Raw genomic sequence first — 19,904 nt, 5'->3', positions numbered from 1 at the left:
GTTTTGACCCCTCCTGCAGCCCTTTTATATTCAGGGGCCCTTTTTTTTTTACCTTGGGTTTCTCTGCCCTCCACTTTTACTCATCTCCTTTCTGTCTTTTGCTTTTGCCTCCTTTTTGTTTCCCTCTGACTCCCTGCATAGGTTCCCATCCCCCTGCCATATTAGTTTAACTCCTCCCCAACAGCATTAGCAAACACTCCCCCTAGGACATTGGTTCCGGTCCCTGCCCAGGTGCAGACCGTCCGGTTTGTACTGGTCCCACCTCCCCCAGAACCAGTTCCAATGCCCCAGGAATTTGAATCCCTCCCTGCTGCACCACTGCTCAGGCCACGTATTCATCTGAGCTATCTTGTGATTCCTACTCTGACTAGCATGTGGCACTGGTAGCAATCCTGAGATTACTACTTTTGAGGTCCTATGTTTTAATTTAGCTCCCAGCTCCTTAAATTCGTCTCGTAGGATCTCATCCCTTTTTTTACCTATATCTTTGGTACCAATGTGCACCACGACAACTGGCTGTTCACCCTCCCTTTTCAGAATGTCCTGCACCTGCTCCGAGACATCCTTGACCCTTGCACCAGGGAGGCATATGGAATGCTTGCCTTTATTAGCCGATGCATAGAATATAAGAGCAGGGAGGTTTTGCTTAAACTGTATAAAACACAGGTTAGGCCACAGCTAAAGTACTGCGTGCAGCTCTGTCACCACATTACAGGAAAGATGTGTTTGCACTGGAGAGGGTACAGAGGTGATTTACGAGGATGTTGCCGGGACTGGAGAGTTTTAGCTGTGAGGACAGATTGGATAGGCTGGGTTTGTTTTCCTTGGAACAGAGGATGCTGAGTGGAGACCTTATTGAGGTGTATAAAGTAATGAGGGACCTGGATAGAGTGGATAGGATCGAGATTCCCTGAGCAGAGGGGTCAACAACCATGGGGCATGGATTTAAAGTAATTGTTAGAAGGTTTAGAGGAGATATGAGGGGAAACGTCTTCACGCAGAGGGTGATGGGGGTCTGGAACTCACTGCCTGAAAGGGTGGTAGAGGCAGAAACCCTCACCACATTTAAAAAGTACTCAGATGTACACCTGAAGTGCTGTAACCTATAGAGCTACGGACCTAGAGCTGGAAAGTGGGATTAGGCTGGATAGCCTCTTGTTGGCTGGCACAGACACAATGGGTCGAAATGGCTTCCTTCCGTGCTGTAAATTTCTATAATTCCATGAATTCACCAGCCCAGGGTGTGGTTAATACATTGGTGTGGTTTGTGCATGGATTTTACGGTAGTTGAGAGCGTGGTAATCTTCAACTAGCCTGTACACCCTTCGCTAACCTCCTGCATAAAGCAAAGCACGTTAAGTGCCACTTACCCGTCTGGTTGAGTTGGGTTGTACTTTTGCTCCACTGCGACAGCCCAACGATGGCCACCATCTTGGCACCGAGACTGGACCGCCGCTTCTTAATGGCAGAGTCTGTCACCGGCTCCTGCCGGCTGCCGCTGCCCTTCTCCATATCGTACATCTCCCCACTGATACTGGAACTGCGCAGCACGCTCCGCGCAGACTTACTCGTCGCACCGTTGTACATTTTGGGATCTTTCTGAGGTTGTTGGGCTGTTGGTGTGGATTCTCTCCGGGACGTTTGATGAGAAACTGTTCAAATAAAGAAGAACAGACTGTTTTAATTTGTACAAAATCCCGAGCAGGTTGAACATTGTGAGTGGCCAAGAGCAGCGGGGGGAGGGGGGTGTCCTTACACCTCCTTTAGTGCACGGTGAGAACCTATTAACTAAGGAAGGACAGCACAGTGGGACTAAGGGGATAACTCTGTCAAATAGCTGGAACTGGCACACTGGACCAAATAGCCTCCTTCTGTGCTCCAAAATTCTACACCAATCCTGTTTGTCGGACCAGCTGGTGCAGTGGGCCAGATACTGACCTCTCACCTCTCACATCTGGCTTCCAATTAAACTACAATATGATTAAAGTTCCCTCTGCTGCTGGCTGTCAGAGTCGGACAAAGACTGAGCTTGGAGCAAACTCAATCCACGCTCAACTGTAAGTGGACATAAAGCTTAATAAAGCTCCTGGTTTAGCATAATTGGAAATCTCACTCAAAACAGCCACAGCTTGGCTTAGGGCATTGAGGTACCATGGTTAGGCCTGAGCCATTGTGCAGTGGGAGCTTTAACTAACCCATGCTGCACCTGCCCTGGGAGTGTTTGATGGGACAGTGTAGAGGGAGCTTTACTCTGTATCTAACCTGTGCTGTACCTGCCCTGGGAGTGTTTGATGGGACAGTGTAGAAGGAGATTTACTCTGGATCTTACTGGAACTGTACATTGTTCTATCAGGCACTTCCTGGTCAAATGTAACAAGGATTGATAAAACACAAAGCTTCCTCCACACTGCTCACACACTACCTAAAGACTTACCTTTCTAGGGTGGTACTTGCATTTTCCACATCCCTAACCTGATGGTCGCTCTGAGCAAAATTCCCAATTCACGCCCATATTTCGCCACTTTATTTGCAGGCAGTGCTTTGGGCACACAGTTCCTGTAATTAAAATGCCCCAAATCCGTTTTACAGGTGCCGAGAGACATTCAACCCATCTGTGTTAGTATTTAAACAATATCCATTCACTGATAAAGAGAGGAATATATTTGTCTTTCTGTTTCTTTGTGACTGTATCTGTGCAATTTTGTCCTGAATTGTAAAATGAAAGTCTGTGTTTGGAGTGCTGAAGTGTGAGTTGTCCACTCGCAGTGAGCCTTGCTGGAACAGTGATGGTTGATGAAGTAGCAGGCCAGAGCAAGGCTCTTCATTACACCGAGTCTCACAGCTCCTCCTGGGACAGGACTGGGACAGAACGCAGGATAAATGAGCTGAGGGCAAAGATAATACAGGTTTGGGTTTTAACAACCTGTAAATCACAAAGATCGATATAGGTGAGCGAGGCCATTTGAGCGAAACCTGCAAGCCCTCCTTCACACACTGTAATTGTCTGACTTCAGTCTTGAACCTGCCCATTACCAGTTTGTACTGGTCCCTGAACAGGCTTTATTTTAACAGATTAATTTGTTCTCTTCCATGTAATACCTTAACAACAACCAGTTGCATTCATATAGACCCGTTAATATGGTAACGCATCTCAGGGCGCTTCACAGGAGCGATTACCAAACAACATTTGGCACCGAGCCACATAAGGAGATATTAGGACAGGCGATCAAAAGCTTGGTAAAAGAGGGAGGTTTTAAGGAGCATCTTAAAGGAGGAGAGAGAGGTGGAGAGGCGGAGAAATTTAGTGCCTAGGCAACTGAAGGCACGGCCGCGAATGATACTGTGATTAAAATCAGCGATGCACGAGGCCAGAATTGGAGGAGCGCAGAGATCTCGGGGGCTTGTGGGGCTGGAGGAGATTACAGAGATAGGGAGGGGCGAGGCCATGGAGGGATTTGTAAACAAGGATGACGGGGAGCCAATGTAGGTCAAGTAGCACCGGGGTAATGGGTGCACGGCACTGAGAGTATGGGCAGTAGCGGTTTGGATAAGCTCAAATTTAGTGTTTCCTGAGGTCGTCAAAGGTGCTATATAAAGCTTGAGGAAGTCCCGTCTCCTTCGCGTGCTGTGAAGCTGATGGAAAGTAAAATCGGGGGGTGTATTTAGGTGAGGTGTATTTGGGTGGGGTGTATTTGGGTGGGGTGTATTTGGGTGAGGTGTAAGTGGGTGGGGTGTATTTGGGTGGGGTGTATTTGGGTGGGGTGTATTTGGGTGGGGTGTATTTGGGTGAGGTGTAAGTGGGTGGGGTGTATTTGGGTGGGATGTATTTGGGTGGGGTGTAAGTGGGTGGGGCGTATTTGGGTGAGGTGTAATTGGGTGGGATGTATTTGGGTGGGATATATTTGGGTGGGGTGTAAGTGGGTGGGATGTATTTGGGTGAGGTGTAATTGGGTGGAGTGTAATTGGGTGGGGTGTATTTGGGTGAGGTGTAATTGGGTGGGGTGTATGTGGGTGGGGTGTATTTGGGTGAGGTGTAATTGGGTGGGGTGTATGTGGGTGGGGTGTATTTGGGTGAGGTGTAATTGGGTGGGGGGCCGGCAGGAGGGGGGGAGGGGGCCAGGGGGAGGGAGGGGGTGAAGGGGAGAGGGGTCCGGGTGGAGGGAAGGGTTTAAGGGGGGCCGGAGGGGGTGAAGGGGGGAGTGTGGTTGGTGGGGGCGTACAGAGTCACAGATGCTGAAGGAACACTGCCTTTAAGTGTCAGGAGCTGGGTTGAGGTCCAGCTCCGACAGCTGGAATGGAGGTGTTGCTCTGTCTGCAGTCTGGAGATGCCGTGTAAATTAATTTCAAGTTCCCTGTGGGCTAGAGTCGGCAGCACAAGAAAAGCGCACGGCATTAAGAGCAGGCTGTTAATCAGGACATGGTGAAGATGATAGAATAGGGGCACAGAGAGATGCCGCACATTTGCTTTGACCTCCCACGATCCCCCGCTCCCTCAGCTCCACCATCAATGCTCGATCAATGGGCTGCTGTGCGGCTGGCCGCTTTGTTCAGCCAGGATTGTTGTAAGCTGTGAGTTAAAGGAGAAGGCAACGTTTCTGTCGATTCTGTGTAAGTACTGTCTAGAGGGCGACTGGATTGGACGTGATCAAGGTCAGCGATTGGAGTGTGGGCAGGTACAGCAGGAGCGGCGAGGTCGGGGCGAGGTCGGGGTGAAGGAGCGACGAGGTCGGGGCGAGGTCGGGGTGAAGGAGCGACGAGGTCGGGGCGAGGTCGGGCGAGGTCGTGGCAAGGTCGGGGTGAATGAGCGATGAGGTCGGGGCGAGGTCGGGGCGAGGTCGGGGTGAAGGAGCGACGAGGTCGGGGCGAGGTCGGGGCAAGGTCACGGCGAGGTCGGGGTGAAGGAGCGATGAGGTTGGGGCGAGGTCGGGGCGAGGTCGGGGTGAAGGAGCGACGAGGTCGGGGCGAGGTCGGGGTGAAGGAGCGACGAGGTCGGGGCAAGGTCGGGGCGAGGTCGGGGCGAGGTCGGGGTGGAGGAGCGACGAGGTCGGGGCGAGGTCGGGGTGAGGTCGGGGCGAGGTCGGGGTGAAGGAGCGGTGAGGTCGGGGCGAGGTCGGGGTGAAGGAGCGACGAGGTCGGGGCGAGGTCGGGGCAAGGTCGTGGTGAAGGAGCGACGAGGTCGGGGTGAGGTCGGGGCGAGGTCGGGGTGAAGGAGCGACGAGATCGGGGCGAGGTCGGGGCGAGGTCGGGGTGAAGGAGCGACGAGATCGGGGCGAGGTTGGGGCGAGGTCGGGGTGAAGGAGCGACGAGGTCGGGGCGAGGTCGAGGTGAAGGAGCGACGATGTCGGGGCGAGGTCGAGGTGAAGGAGCGACGAGGTCGGGGCGAGGTCAGAGTGAAGGAGCGACGAGGTCGGCGTGAGGTCAGGGTGAAGGAGCGACGAGGTCGGGGCGAGGTTGGGGCGAGGTCGGGGCAAGGTTGGAGCGAGGTCGGGGTGAAGGAGCGACGAGGTCGGGGCAAGGTCGGGGTGAAGGAACGATGAGGTCGGGGCGAGTTCGGGGTGAAGGAGCGATGAAGTCGGGGTGAGGTCAGGGTGAAGGAGCGACGAGGTCGGGGCAAGGTCGGGGCGAGTTCGGGGTGAAGGAGCGACGAGGTCGGGGCGAGGTCGGGGTGACGGAGCGGCGACGTCGGGGCAAGGTCGGGGCGAGATCGGGGTGAAGGAGTGACGAGGTCAGGGCGAGGTCGGGGTGAAGGAGCGGCGAGGTCGGGGCGAGGTCGGGGCGAGATCGGGGTGAAGGAGCGACGAGGTCGGGGCGAGGTCGGGGTGAAGGAGCGGCGAGGTCGGGGCGAGGTCGGGGTGAAGGAGCGGCGAGGTCGGGGCGAGGTCGGGGTGAAGGAGCGGCGAGGTCGGGGCGAGGTCGGGGCGAGATCGAGGTGAAGGAGCGGCGAGGTCGGGGCGAGGTCGGGGTGAAGGAGCGGCGAGGTCGGGGCGAGGTCGGGGTGAAGGAGCGGCGAGGTCGGGGCGAGGTCGGGGCGAGATCGAGGTGAAGGAGCGGCGAGGTCGGGGCGAGGTCGGGGTGAAGGAGCGGCGAGGTCGGGGCGAGGTCGGGGTGAAGGAGCGGCGAGGTCGGGGCGAGGTCGGGGCGAGGTCGGGGTGAAGGAGCGGCGAGGTCGGGGCATGGTCGGGGCGAGGTCGGGGTGAAGGAGCGGCGAGGTCGGGGCGAGGTCGGGGTGAAGGAGCGACCAGGTCGGGGCGAGGTCGGGGTGAAGGAGCGGCGAGGTCGGGGTGAAGGAGCGGCGAGGTCGGGGCGAGGTCGGGGCGAGATCGGGGCGAGATCGGGGCGAGATCGGGGTGAAGGAGCGACGAGTGATCGTGGAGCGACGCGATCGGGGCCCAGAAGAGCCGAGGGCCCAGGGGCAGCACGGGCCAGCCCACAATGTGATAAGTGCGCGCACTGGGTCCATGCAGCAGAGCTGGTCTCCAGTTGTCTTGGGTAATCCTTGCCACTGGACCAAGACCTCGCTCTGTCAAGCCCGTGTGGTGGCTGGTGTGCAACGGTCACCCCACGTTAAAAAAATCCATGCGCAGGCATCTTCCACTCTTCAGGATGTAGTTCTGGATCTGGAATATTGGGTCCTTCATTGAAACATCTGTGAACTTGCGTATGCAATGAACTGAATACTGTAAACTCCGAACAGGTACAAACCTGGCTCTACTTTATTCGGGCTCAAAGTGATCACATTACAAAATGGCTGGCCTTTTATACCTGTGCCGCACGCACGTGCGCACAGCCCAACGACCTCTGACAATGGTGCCACCTGGTGGCGAGTAAACCCAAGCATACATACATGACAATATCCCCCTTTAAGATATTAGTAATGGTCTTTTTACAAACTGAGATCGTCCGGGGCTTTCTGAACGTCTCAGTTCAACTCCAGCCTTGGGCGAGCGTTCTGAGTCTGTTATGACTGGGGGCTGGGTAGCCGATATGATGGGAGTGGCATTGACCATGTCAGGGATTGAAAGTCCAGATTCATTGACCATGTCAGGGATTGAAAGTCCAGATTCATTGATGACAGCAGAGTCCTCTGATGACTGAGAGTAGGTTGGTTGGTCACTGATTGTGTCTTCCTCAGACTGTTCCAGTTCATCCGTTTGTCACAGCTTTATCTGATCGACATGTTTCCTGCATGTCTGCCCATTCTTGAGCTTAACGATAAACACTCTGTTACCCTCCTTGGCCGTAACAGTACCGGCGATCCATTTGGGACCTTGACCATAATTCAATACATACACAGGATCATTGATAGAAATGTCACGTGACGCAGTAGCGTGATCTTGATACCCCTGCTGACTTTCACGTCTGTATTCGACACGATTATTCAAGTCAGGGTGGATAAGAGAGAGCCTGGTCTTGAGATCTCTCTTCATCAATAGTTCAGCAGGGGAGACCATGGTAAGAGTATGGGGTCTTGTCCTGTAACTAAGCAATTTGCGTGAAAAGTGAGTTTGCAGTAAACCTTGAGTTACACGTTTCGTATTCTGCTCGATGGTTTGGACTGCACGCTCTGCTTATCCATTGGATGGGGGTTTGAATGGTGCTGACCTCACATGTTTGATACCATTGAGTTTCATGAACTTTTGAAACTCCATACTGGTGAAGCAAGATCTGTTGTCGCTTACAATGATGTCAGGCAGACCATGCATAGCAAACATGACATGAAGGCTCTCAATGGTAGCTGTGGATGTGCTGGATGACATGATTATACACTCTATCCACTTGGAATAAGCATCCACCACAACTAAGAACATCTTTCCCAGGAAGGGACCTGCAAAGTCGATGTGGATCCTGGATCATGGTTTAGATGGCCACGACCACAGACTCAGCGGCGATTCCGCTGGTGCTTTACTAAGCTGCATGCAAGCATTGCACTGATGCACACATGATTCCAGATCAGAGTCAATTCCAGGCTACCAAACCTGAGACCTGGCAATGGCTTTCATCATGACAATACCGGGATGTGTGCTATGTAGATCATGCACAAATTTCTCTCTCCCTTTCTTGGGCATAGCAACACGATTACCCTACAGTAAACAATCTGACTGACTGGATAGTTCGTCTTTGCGATGGATCCTCACACATTTGCTTGGGTATGGCAGACCAATAACCACTAAGGATACAATGTTTCACAACCAATAATATTAGGTCCTGGCTGGTCCAGGTCTTAACTTGTTGGGTCGTGACAGGGGTTCCTTCACTTTCAAAAGCATCCATGACTAACAGTAGGTCCGCTGGTTGTGGCGTTTCCACCTCTGGTGTGCGCAAAGGCAGACGGCTCAGTGCATTGGCACAATTCTCAGTGCCAGGTCTATGGCGAATGACATAATCATAGGCAGATAATGTCAGCGCCCACCTCTGGATGCGGGACGATGCATTGGTATTGATACCTTTGTTTTCCGAAAACAATGAAATGAGTGGCTTGTGATCTGTTTCCAGTTCAAACCGAAGACCAAACAGGTACTGATGCATATTTTTAACCCCATGCACACAGGCCAATGCTTCTTTTTCTACCATGCTGTAGGCTCTTTCTGCCTTTGACAAACTTTTTGAAGCATACGCAACAGGTTGTAATTTGCCCGACTCACTAGCTTGTTGGAGCACACAACCAACTCTACATGACGAAGCATCACAGGCCAATACTAGATGCTTACACGGATCATAATGTACCAGCAGCTTGTTAGAGCAAAGCTGATTAATAGCTTTCTCAAAATCCCTATCTTGAGATGCAACCCAAACCCAGTTGTCGCCTTTTCTTAGCAGCATGTGAATTGGTTCTAATAAGGTGCTCAATCTAGGTAAGAAATTACCGAAGTATCAGAACATGAGAATTAGGAACAGGAGTAGGCCATCTAGCCCCTCGAGTCTGCTCCGCCATTCAACAAGATCATGGCCGATCTGGCCGTGGACTCAGCTCCACTTATCCGCCCGCTCCGCATAACCCTTAATTCCCTTATTGGTTAAAAATCTATCGATCTGTGATTTGAATACATTCAATGAGCTAGCCTCAACTGCTTCCTTTGGCAGAGAATTCCACAGATTCACAACCCTCTGGGAGAAGAAATTCCTTCTCAACTCGGTTTTAAATTGGCTCCCCCGTATTTTGAGGCTGTGCCCCCTAGTTGTAGTCTCCCCGACCAGTGGAAACAACCTCTCTGACTCTATCTTGTCTATCCCTTTCATTATTTCAAATGTTTCTATAAGATCACCCCTCATCCTTCTGAACTCCAATGAGTAAAGACCCAGGCTACTCAATCTATCATCATAAGGTAACCCCCTCATCTCCAGAATCAGCCGAGTGAATCGTCTCTGTACCCCCTCCAAAGCTAGTATATCCTTCCTTAAGTAAGGTGACCAAAACTGCACGCAGTACTCCAGGTGCGGCCTCACCAATACCCTGTACAGTTGCAGCAGGACCTCCCTGCTTTTGTATTCCATCCCTCTCGCAATGAAGGCCAACATTCCATTCACCTTCCTGATTACCTGCTGCACCTGCAAACTAACTTTTTGGGATTTATGCACAAGGACCCCCAGGTCCCTCTGCACCGCAGCATGTTGTAATTTCTCCCCGTTCAAATAATATTCCCTTTTACTGGTTTTTTTTCCAAGATGGATGACCTCACATCTTCCGACATTGTATTCCATCTGCCAAACCTTAGCCCATTCGCTTAACCTATCTAAATCTCTTTGCAGCCTCTCTGTGTCCTCTACACAACCTGCTTTCTCACTAATCTTTGTGTCATCTGCAAATTTTGTTACACTACATTCTGTCCCCTCTTCCAGGTCATCTATGTATATTCTAAACAGTTGTGGTCCCAGCATCGATCCCTGTGGCACACCACTAACCACCGATTGCCAACCTAAAAAGGACCCATTTATCCCGACTCTCTGCTTTCTGTTCGTTAGCCAATTCTCTATCCATGCTAATACATTTCCTCTGACTCCACGTACCTTTATTTTCTGCAGTAACCTTTTGTGTGGCACCTTATCGAATGCCTTTTGGAAATCCAAATACACCACATTCATCGGTACACCTCTACCACCATGCTCGTTATATCCTCAAAGAATTCCAATAAATTAGTTAAACATGATTTCCCCTTCATGAATCCATGTTGCGTTTGCTTGATTGCATTATTCCTATCTAGAAGTAGTTGAGTAGACCCAGGAACGAATGCAGCTCTGTCACATTCTGAGGCTTGGGTGCATTTTTGATGGCCTTGGTTTTCGAGTCCGTAAGCCTGATACCGTCAGCAGCAATTTTCCTCCCCAGGAATTTGACCTCCGGTGCCATGAAGACGCACTTCGAGCATTTCAGTCTGAGTCTCACTTTGTCCAGATGATGTAGAACCTCTTCCAGGTTGTTCAGATGTTCGGCAGAGTCACGACCTGTGGCCAGTATATTATCTTGGAACACGACGGTTTTGGGGATGGACTTCAGTAGACTCTCCATGTTCCTCTGAAATATGGCTGCAGCCGAGCGAATTCCAAAAGGGCACCTGTTGTCGATAAACAGTCCTTTATGAGTGTTGATGTACATAAGTTTCTTCGACGTGTCGACCAGCTCCTGTGTCATGTAGGTCGACATCAGATCCAGTTTTGTGAACGACTTCCCCCGGCTAGCATTGCAAACAGGTCATCAGCCTTTGGTAACGGGTATTGATCCTGTTTCAAAACTCGGTTGATCATAACCTTGTAGTCTCCATAAATCCTGACAGTGCCATCACTTTTCAACACGGGAATAATGGGGCTGGCCCATTCGTTAAATTCAACCGGTGATAAGATCCCTTCATGCTGGAGTCTGTCCAGTTCAATTTTGACCTTCTCCATCATCATGTACGGAACTGCCCGAGCTTTATGATGGACGGGTCTTGCATCCGAGTTCACGTGGTTCTGCACCTTGGCTCCCATGAATTTGCCGATGCCTGGTTCAAACAGCAAGGGGAACTTGCTCAGCACTTGAGCACATGGAGTATCCTCCTCCAACGACAACACTTTGATATTGTTCCAATTTCATTTGATTTATTCTAACCAGTTCCTGCCGAACAGCGTCGGACTATTGCCTGGAACAATCCATAACGATAAATCATGAACCGGAAGATGCTGTCCTCCCTCACGATGTGAGCATTCCGGCTCCCACTACTGCCAGTCCATCCTGAGACGATGCAATCCGCAGCCAGACCCTCCATGCTCACAGCTGGTCCAGGGCGTCCACGTAGGATTGGCTAACAAACCGAAAACAGAGAGTCGGAATAAATGGTTCATTCTCAGGTTGGCAACAGTAATTAGTGGGATGCTGCAGGGATCAGTGCTGGAACCCCAACTATTTACAATCTATATTAACGACTTGGAAGAAGGGACTGAGTGTGATGTAGCCAAGTTTTCTGACAATACAAAGATGGGAGGAAAAGCAATGTGTGAGGAGGACACAAAAAATCTGCAAAAGGACATAGACAGGCTAAGTGAGTGGGCAGAAAAATTTGGTAGAAGGAGTATAACGTTGGAAAGTGTGAGGTCATGCACTTTGGCAGAAAAAAAATCAAAGAGCAAGTTATTATTTAAATGGAGAAAGATTGTAAAGTGCTGCAGTACAGCAGGACCTGGGGATACTTGTGCATGAAACACAAAAGGTTAGTATGCAGGTACAGCTCGTGATCAGGAAGGCCAATGGAATCTTGGCCTTTATTGCAAAGCGGATGGAGTATAAAAGCAGGGAAGTCTTGCTACAGCTATACAGGATATTGGTGAGGCCACACCTGGAATACTGCGTGCAGTTTTGGTTTCCATATTTACGAAAGGATATATTTGCTTTGGAAGCAGTTCAGAGAAGGTTCACTAGCTTGATTCCAGAGATGAAGGGGGTTGACTTAAGGGGAAAGATTGAGTAGGTTGGGCCTTTACTCATTGACATTCAGAAGAATGAGAGATGATCTTATCGAAACATAGAAGATTATGAGGGGGCTTGTCAAGGTAGATGCAGAGAGAATGTTTCCACTGATGGGGGAGACTAGAACTACAGGGCATGATCTTAGAATAAAGGGCCGTCCATTTAAAACTGAGATGAGGAGAAATTTCTTTTATCAGAGGGTTGTAAATCTGTGGAATTCTCTGCCTCAGAGAGCTGTGGAAGATGGGACAGTTTCTTAACCGATAAGGGAATAAGGGGTTATGGAGAGCGGGCAGGGAAGTGGAGCTGAGTCCCATGATCAGATCAGCCATGTTCGTATTGAATGGCGGAGCAGGCTCGAGGGGCCAAATGGCCTACTCCTGCTCCTATTTCTTATGTTCTTATGTAGGCCGTCTGTCCTGACTGCCTCAGTCACACAGCAGCCCTTAAGCAGCATTGCTGCAGGCAATGAGGCACATTGAGGAGGAGCAGCAGGCGTGGGAGGGGGGGTGAGGCAGAGGGGTGGGAAAACCCACAGAGAAATATCTCCCCATGTAGAAATGTAATGATGTCTCACCTTTGTTTGTGTTCTAAGTGCAGGTGCTCCATTTTATTTCATTTGTGGGTGTGGGGTTTTTGGGATTGTTTCCACGATGTGTGAAAAATAAACTGTTACTTTGACCGCCTCCTTCAGCCTCTGGTGTATGACTATGGATTTGTGATGGAGATGTGACCTTATTGTGGCACAATGCGCGCTCATTATTAGCTGCATCCCTCAGCTCCCTCCATTTAAGCGAAGCGCTCCCTTATGAGCCGCTGTCGAATAGCCCTGCCACCGCCAACAATGGCACGTTGCCTCCTCCGTGGCTGCTGCTGATCTTCGTCGTCTTGCTGGACATTTGGGGCTCACTAGGCTCCTCTTCCTCCTCCCCCTCCCCCTCCTCCTCCTGAGGTGGGCCTGCGATCCCCACTGCCGAGGCCTAGGCCCTCATGATGACCAGATTGTGTAGCACGTAGCACACCACAATGAATAGTGAGAGCTGTTGAGGGGAGTATTGAACACTGCCCCCAGAGCGGTCCAGGCATCGGAATCGCTGCTTCAACGCCCCTCTTGTCTGCTCTATGATGTGGTGGGTGGCAGCATGGCTCTCATTGTAGCGTTCCTCCGGCTCTGTGGTGGGGTAGTGGAGGGGGGGCATTAGCCAAGTGAGCAGGCCATTTCCCTTGTCCCCGAGCAGCCAGCCTCGGCTTTCCCGTAGGGGTTGAAACATTTGTGGCACAGTGTTCTCCCGTAGGATAAAGGCATCAGAAATGCTGTCAGGTTAGTGAGCATTGACTGCGAGGATGCGCTGCATGTGGTCGCACACCGGCTGCACATTCAGGGAGTGGTATCCCTTTCTGAAGACCTTGGCATTCTGGAATGGTGCTCGCAAGGCCACGTGCAGCAGTCAATGGTTCCTTGAACCCTCGGGAAGCCTGCTATCCTGGCAAAGCTGTCCGCTCATCCTGTTTCTCCCTGCTCATCGGGAAGGTGTGAAGTCCATTCTGTGTGTGGAGCTCCTGTGCGATGTTGTGGATGCAGCGATGTGCTGCAAATTGAGAGACGCTGCATATGTCCCCTGATGCGGCCTGGAAGGAGCTGGCGGCATAGAAGGTGAGTGCCACTGTGACCTTCACTGCAACAGACAGCGCACTCCTGGTGCCAGTGTTGGGCGACAGGTCTGGCTGCAGGAGGTGGTATATCTCTGTAACAACCTCCTTCCGGAAGCGCAACCTTCTGACACACGGCTTCTCGGACAGGTCCAGGTATGAGCGCTGCTCCCAGTAAACCCGAGGTCTAGGGGCTCTCTTCCATCGGCCGCCGACACGGCCAACAGCCCTTCTCTCCACACTACGCCTTGCTAGAACACGTAGAATGTGATGGTGGCGGCACAGTAACGCACCCACTGAAGTTTTCAACATCACTTGTTTCCCCCTGCACTGTTATGTCTGTCTGCAGCTGCAAACTGGAAGGCTCACGCACCATGCTGTGTGTAAACTTTGTATTCACTGTGACTGAGACTCACGCACTGTGCTGTGTGTAAACCTTGCACTGACTGTGACTGAGACTCACGCACTGTGCTGTGTGTAAACCTTGCACTGACTGTGACTGAGACTCACGCACTGTGCTGTGTGTAAACCTTGCACTGACTGTGACCTCCCGAGGGAAGCATTTCCTCATCCCGTTAAGCAGCCACCAGCTAACGACTCTGCAAGCCCGTACCCACTGTTTCCCCAGACGTGGTTATTGGCGGATGCTCAATGAGGCATCGGACCAAACTCAGCGAGCGAGGCACAAGCGTGGCCGCTGCCGCAGGACTGAGGTCAGGATCGCACCGATCGGCAGCAGTCAGGCGCTAGTGCTTTGCGCCCCCGGTAAACTTCGAACAACTTGCCCAGTCGTTAAGCTCCGACGCTCACATTACTGCCCCCTCTGGGCACCAACTCAGGTCACACACAGCCCAAAATCCAACCCACAGTCTGCCTTCCTTTGTTGGAGCCTCAGGTAAAGAGAACAAGAGCGGCCCTTGTTAGTAGTCTCAATATTCCTGGCTGGGTATTCGCGGTGGGCGAAGGCACAGCTTTAATGGGTCCAGGCACTGAACCTGAGCACACATTGAAGTGAAAATATGGAACCAGTACAATCTGCAACAAACTATGTCAATTGAGGCTGAATAATTCAACCAATTAAAAATAAATCCCAACATCCACCTGTGTTATGCTAATGAGCCTCTCTGCAGACTGCGGTGAACCAATGAACCAATTATTGAAATAACAGCCTCGACTCCTGAACTTGCAATTGGACAGAGCCGATGAGGTCTGGTGGTAACTTCACGACCTGCCCCCGAGTCAGGAAATGGCCTCATTCCTGCAGAGTTACCAGACGTCTCTGTGTGGGAAATGGTGCAACAAATGTGGAACTGAGTCGCAAGACCCTGGAGGTTGCTGATCTGAGCTGAGTTAGCCGATCCTTGACGGACAGGCACTGGGGAGGAACAATTCGCTCCTTAGCGCCTCCAGTAAGTGTCTGGCGAACCGCGCTAATGGGCGCCGAGGCAGTCATGCCGCGACGAGGCGAATCCAGCGACGCACGCCAGATCTGGCCCCTCTGGAGTGCCGGCAACACGAGTTAGTGCCGGGGATTCAGCGGCAGGCAGGTCGTGACGTCAGTCAGCGTGCATCGCTCACTGGGAGCCTGATCTGCAAAATTCCTTGTCGCCCCCTGCCATAGCACCTCGCCCTGACAGCGACAGGGAGAGGAAACGTCAAACAGGTCGATGCCAACTCCAGGGGTGCAACTTAAAGGGATCATGAGTAATGTCACAGCTGTTTCACTGCTTCCTTGTCAGTTTGATATTGTACAACAATTGAATTCAATCATTTAAAGATTGTTTAGTCTTCGGAGAGTTGTGGCTGCTAAAAATTAGTGACATTGTTATTCTCACAATAAATCAAAGTGCTACACTAGAACGAGGTTCTGCAGTATCAATGAACCTTCCCTTTAAGAACTGGAAAGAGCCTGTGGTGATAATGACTTGTGATTAGACTGCACCTGATATTGCCTAGTGCTTTGAGTTTAACACCACTGAACTAGGCCATTAGCACTTGCTTTAGCGCTCCAATCCTTTCTTTGAAAATGAGACTTAATTTTGGGTGCAGCGCGTTTCATTAGCGCCTGGCACTTAATCTCAAACTTTTCTAAGGTTACCGCCCATTCCTGGGCTATAAAGAATTTCTCCCCCTAGATTTCCAAACCCGGCCTCATTGCTCCTGGGTGAGGGAGGGGAAATATCAGCCCGTGTTCCTGCTCCTGTTGCAATCCAGTACTCTACCTGTTTGAACACCCTACGGAAACTCTTGGTCTAGGCTCCCACGTAAAGAACACATAGAGAGGATGTTTCCACTTGTGGGTAAGACCAGAACTACGGACCATCAATATAAGATAGTCACTAATAAATCCAATAAGGAATTCAGGAGAAACTTCTTTACCCAGAGAGCGATGAGAATGTGGAACTCGCTGCCACAGGGAGTGGTTGAGGCGAATAATATTGATGCATTTAAGGGGAGGCTGGATAAACACATGAGGGGGAAGGAATAGAGAGATAAGTTGATGGGGTGAGATGAAGTCGGGTGGGAGGAGGCCCGTGTGGAGCATAAACCCCGGCACGGACCCGTTGGGCCCAATGGCCTGTTACTGTACTGTATATCCGATGTAATGCTGTGTAAAGTATGAGCTGCTGGGTGAGGGATCAGTGGGACCTGTACCTCAGCCAGAATAAACAGAGGGGAGAAAGCCAGAATAATAAAAGATGTCCTGTCTCTCCCAGCGTGAATTAAATGTTAATGTTCATACACATAAGGGTATGCAGCACAGTTCTTTAAAATAACTCCCTCTCTTCGCTAATATACAGAACACAAACCACAGCCCGACTGCAGTAGCAACTGTGCTGTTAAATGTCCAATGCATAGCTAGTGCTGTCAAATATTTATAGCTTCTTATTCACAGTCTACCCGTTTAAAAGCTGCAGTAAAATCCAATAGTTTATGCACAAATATTACCCTATCATGAGATGTCTGGGCTATGTGCGGCCGTGGTCATGATTTCGATTGGACGACAGCAATCTGCAGACATGAACGGACGCCATTGGCTCACAATGCTGTGGTGCTTCGTGGGAGGAGTTGGCTTGTATTCAAATAGCTTCCAATTAATGTTGAAGGCAATAAAATGGATTGTTATTGTACGTTATCTGTTATGTATGTGATAACTCGATAGACTGAATACTGTAAACTAACACAGGTACAAACCTGGCTCTGCATTATTAGGGCCCAAAATGATTACATTACATGTTGGCTTGCTTTTTATACCTGGGCCGCACACACGTGCGTACAGCCCAATGACCTCCGGCAGTGGCGCCACCTGGTGGCTAGTAACCCCAAGCATACATACGTGACATTATCCAACAGGTTTCGTGGCAGAGTTACAGAGCACAGGCTGGCTACAATAAGACAGTCTTTACAATGCACTGAACAGGAGCAGGATTAGCAATGCAGCCACTGGAGAACTGAGACAATATTCTGGGTCACACCGCTCATTGTCCAGGAGCAGTGTCGAGCGCTGCGTTTCTCAGCAGCTTAAAATGCATTTGCTTTTTCAAAGAATTCTGCTTTCTTTTTGGGGAAATAAAGCTGAGAAGGTTGACGAAAGGAATATTTTACATTTAAATCATCCAGTGCCAACATCTAGACAGGTACAGTATCGGTTAGATACAGAGTAAAGCTCCCTCTACACTGTCCCATCAAACACTCCCAGGGCAGGTACATCACACGGTTAGATTCAGAGTAAAGCTCCCTCTACACTGTCCCATCAAACACTCCCAGGACAGGTACAGCATGGAGTTAGATACAGAGTAAAGCTCCCTCTACACTGTCCCATCAAACACTCCCAGGGCTGGTACAATTATGTCTTTGAAAGCTCTGATAATGACTCCATGAGGTAATGTGTTGTACTTGAACTGTAGTGAACTTAATCCATTTAATTTAACTCCAGAATGAGGATCACACCTGGTGGCCTGCCTTTTATACTAAGCCTGGCACACCTGTACAGGTAACCTACAAGTCTCCCACTGCAGTGCCCTCTGGTGGCACACCTTGAAATAGTATAAGCAATAACCATGTAGGATACATGACATCACTCTCCCCCCAGTCCTTAGTGCAAATCGCCTTCATGCATTGACTGTGCTCTGGGCTTAGCTCTATCTGGTTGACCCTTGGAGGGTCATTTCCATCTTGGGTGAGTAGTTGGTGTTTCGTGGGTGGTGGCAGTCGAGATACTGGTGGTTTCTGTTTGTGTGAGTCCATGACCACTCCATTCTCTCGCACCCCCCCCACCCCCACATACAGATTGTGCCATTGGCTCATTACCTTCATATATATTCAAGTCCCAAAAAAATTTAATTTGCATTTACAGTATTGCATTCATGGTACCGTGGTGAGATAAGTACATTTGACTGGTGAGGTACATACTTGGTGTACACTTGGAGTCAGTGCTGGGGTCAGTACTGGTGCGTGAGGACAAACTAGTGCCAGAACTGCTGGATGGTGTCCAGGTAGTCTGGTGGTGGCGCGGTGCCCAGTTCTGGCAGTGGGAACCCGGTTGGCTCAAGTTGCCTGCTCTCTGGGCTTTTGTCATTGCTCCTAATGTCAGGCAGGTTCACAGATGCCTGTGACCTCCCTGTCCTCTCCTTGTGCCCCGGGTCGCTGCTGCTCCCTGAGGAGCAGTCGTCTGTCAGTGCACAGGGACCTGCTGACTTGCTTGCCTGGGCGTTATTTGGTTTGGGATCCTGGCTGGTCCTAGTCCCATTTGGGAGAACCGTTGTGGGTGACCCTTCGTTCCCAGGTATGGCCTTGGTGGCGATAGAATCTGGGGGCTGTGCCTTAGCGCGGTTTGCTCTTTCAGGCTCGTGGCGGTTGGTGCAATCGGGTGCCTGAGAGGTGGAGCTGATCAGGAGCAGGGTGTCGATACTGGTGCTGTTGCCCTCTTGAGATCGCTTGCTTTGCAGCTTGTCTATATTGGCTGCTTGTGGCCACACTCCATGGTGCATCACCCTGGTCCCAGGGACACAGGCTACAGCATTGGGTAGCTCGCTGGACCCGTGTGTTCCCGATGGCTGTTTGCCTGCTGCATTGAAATCCTACATTGCACAACGTTTCATTACTCATCGTAAATAACCCGTGGCTCCGATTGCAATCGTGCGACTTTTCTTTGCTTATTGCATGTACACAACTCTGATCATCAATTACACATTTTACATCTAACTCACAGTTGCTCTTACATTGATTGAGAATGTGGAACTGTCCCTTTAATTGAAGTGGGTTGTGGGCCTCCTTAAGAGAGCCTTGCTTTCTTTACCCCAATCCTCTTCTTCGTTTGGTGCCACGTGTTGCTCCATCAGCGCTGCACCTCTGGGTTTGGGCGCCATCTTTCCTCCATCCACAATGTTCGCTGCTGTGATCCTCTTCTCCCTGGGTTCTGCCAACAAAGCTGGGAAACTGGGAAGTCGCCTTTGGATCCGATTGTCTTCCTCCAGAGTCCTGCCACTGGAGCCTGGAAGGTGCATTCGGGTCGTCTCGGCTGGATCATCTCTGCGCAGTCGTGCTGAGCGGTCTGTGCCTCGGGTGCTGTGCTGGTCTGCTCTCTGGTGCCGGATCCAACCTCAGGTGAGGGCTTGCTTTGCCTCTGAGCGCGGAGGACGTCGATCACTGGAGGGATGAAATCTTCCCAGCTCCAATGGATCTTCTCCATCCACCTTCTTCCAAGTTGCGTTGGTCCATCACCTGCAACAATCCACAGGGGTAACTTGTGCACCGTACCATCATGGAGTACCTTTACATCCGCACTGCCAACCACTGGGATAAGTTCATTGGTGTAGGAGTGCAGCTTTGCCTGAATCGGGACCAACTTGGATCGTTCAGCCTGATTGTCCCATAGCCTCTCAAAGGATTCTTGATTCATTACTGGCTCGCCCCCGTGTCCACTTCCATGAAGACTGGAACGCCATTTATCTCGACTTCCATCCTCAATGGGGAACACTCGGTGGTGCAGGTAAACATGCTATATACCTCATCGTGGGGCTGAGCTATCTCTCTGCCTATTGTTTCATAATCTGCGTTGGATTCATGGCCATCTGCAGACTCTTCATCAACACAGTGAGCCATATTTCTCTTACACATTCACTGGAGGTGGCCCTTTGTGCTGCAGCCTTTACATAACCCTAACCCTAACCCTAACCCTAAAGCAGCACTGGTGAGCCCTGTGATTCCCTCCACAACGCCAGCATGGTGCTATTCGATTAGCCCTCCTCGGCGGACTCTGAATTAAGGTACTCAGGGGCCTGTTCTCTCTCCCCTGAGAGGGTTTGCATTCTAC

General features: G+C 50.8%; 1 protein-coding gene across 3 annotated transcripts in view; it reads right to left on the bottom strand.

The window, feature by feature from the left end:
• Positions 1–19,904, bottom strand: part of rims3 (regulating synaptic membrane exocytosis 3) — a 713,695-nt gene that overhangs the window by 437,234 nt on the left and 256,557 nt on the right. For all 3 annotated transcript variants that reach the window (XM_070898523.1, XM_070898525.1, XM_070898524.1), the window contains exon 2: positions 1,371–1,652. In XM_070898523.1, the coding sequence (XP_070754624.1) occupies positions 1,371–1,587 (217 nt within the window). In that variant the 5' untranslated portion in view covers positions 1,588–1,652. The remainder of the gene's footprint in view (positions 1–1,370; positions 1,653–19,904) is intronic.

Source organism: Pristiophorus japonicus, chromosome 14, assembly GCF_044704955.1.
Source record: "Pristiophorus japonicus isolate sPriJap1 chromosome 14, sPriJap1.hap1, whole genome shotgun sequence".
Lineage (NCBI taxonomy): Eukaryota > Metazoa > Chordata > Chondrichthyes > Pristiophoridae > Pristiophorus > Pristiophorus japonicus.
Note: the sequence above shows the minus strand (reverse complement) of the source record. Positions and strands in the feature narration are given on the sequence as shown.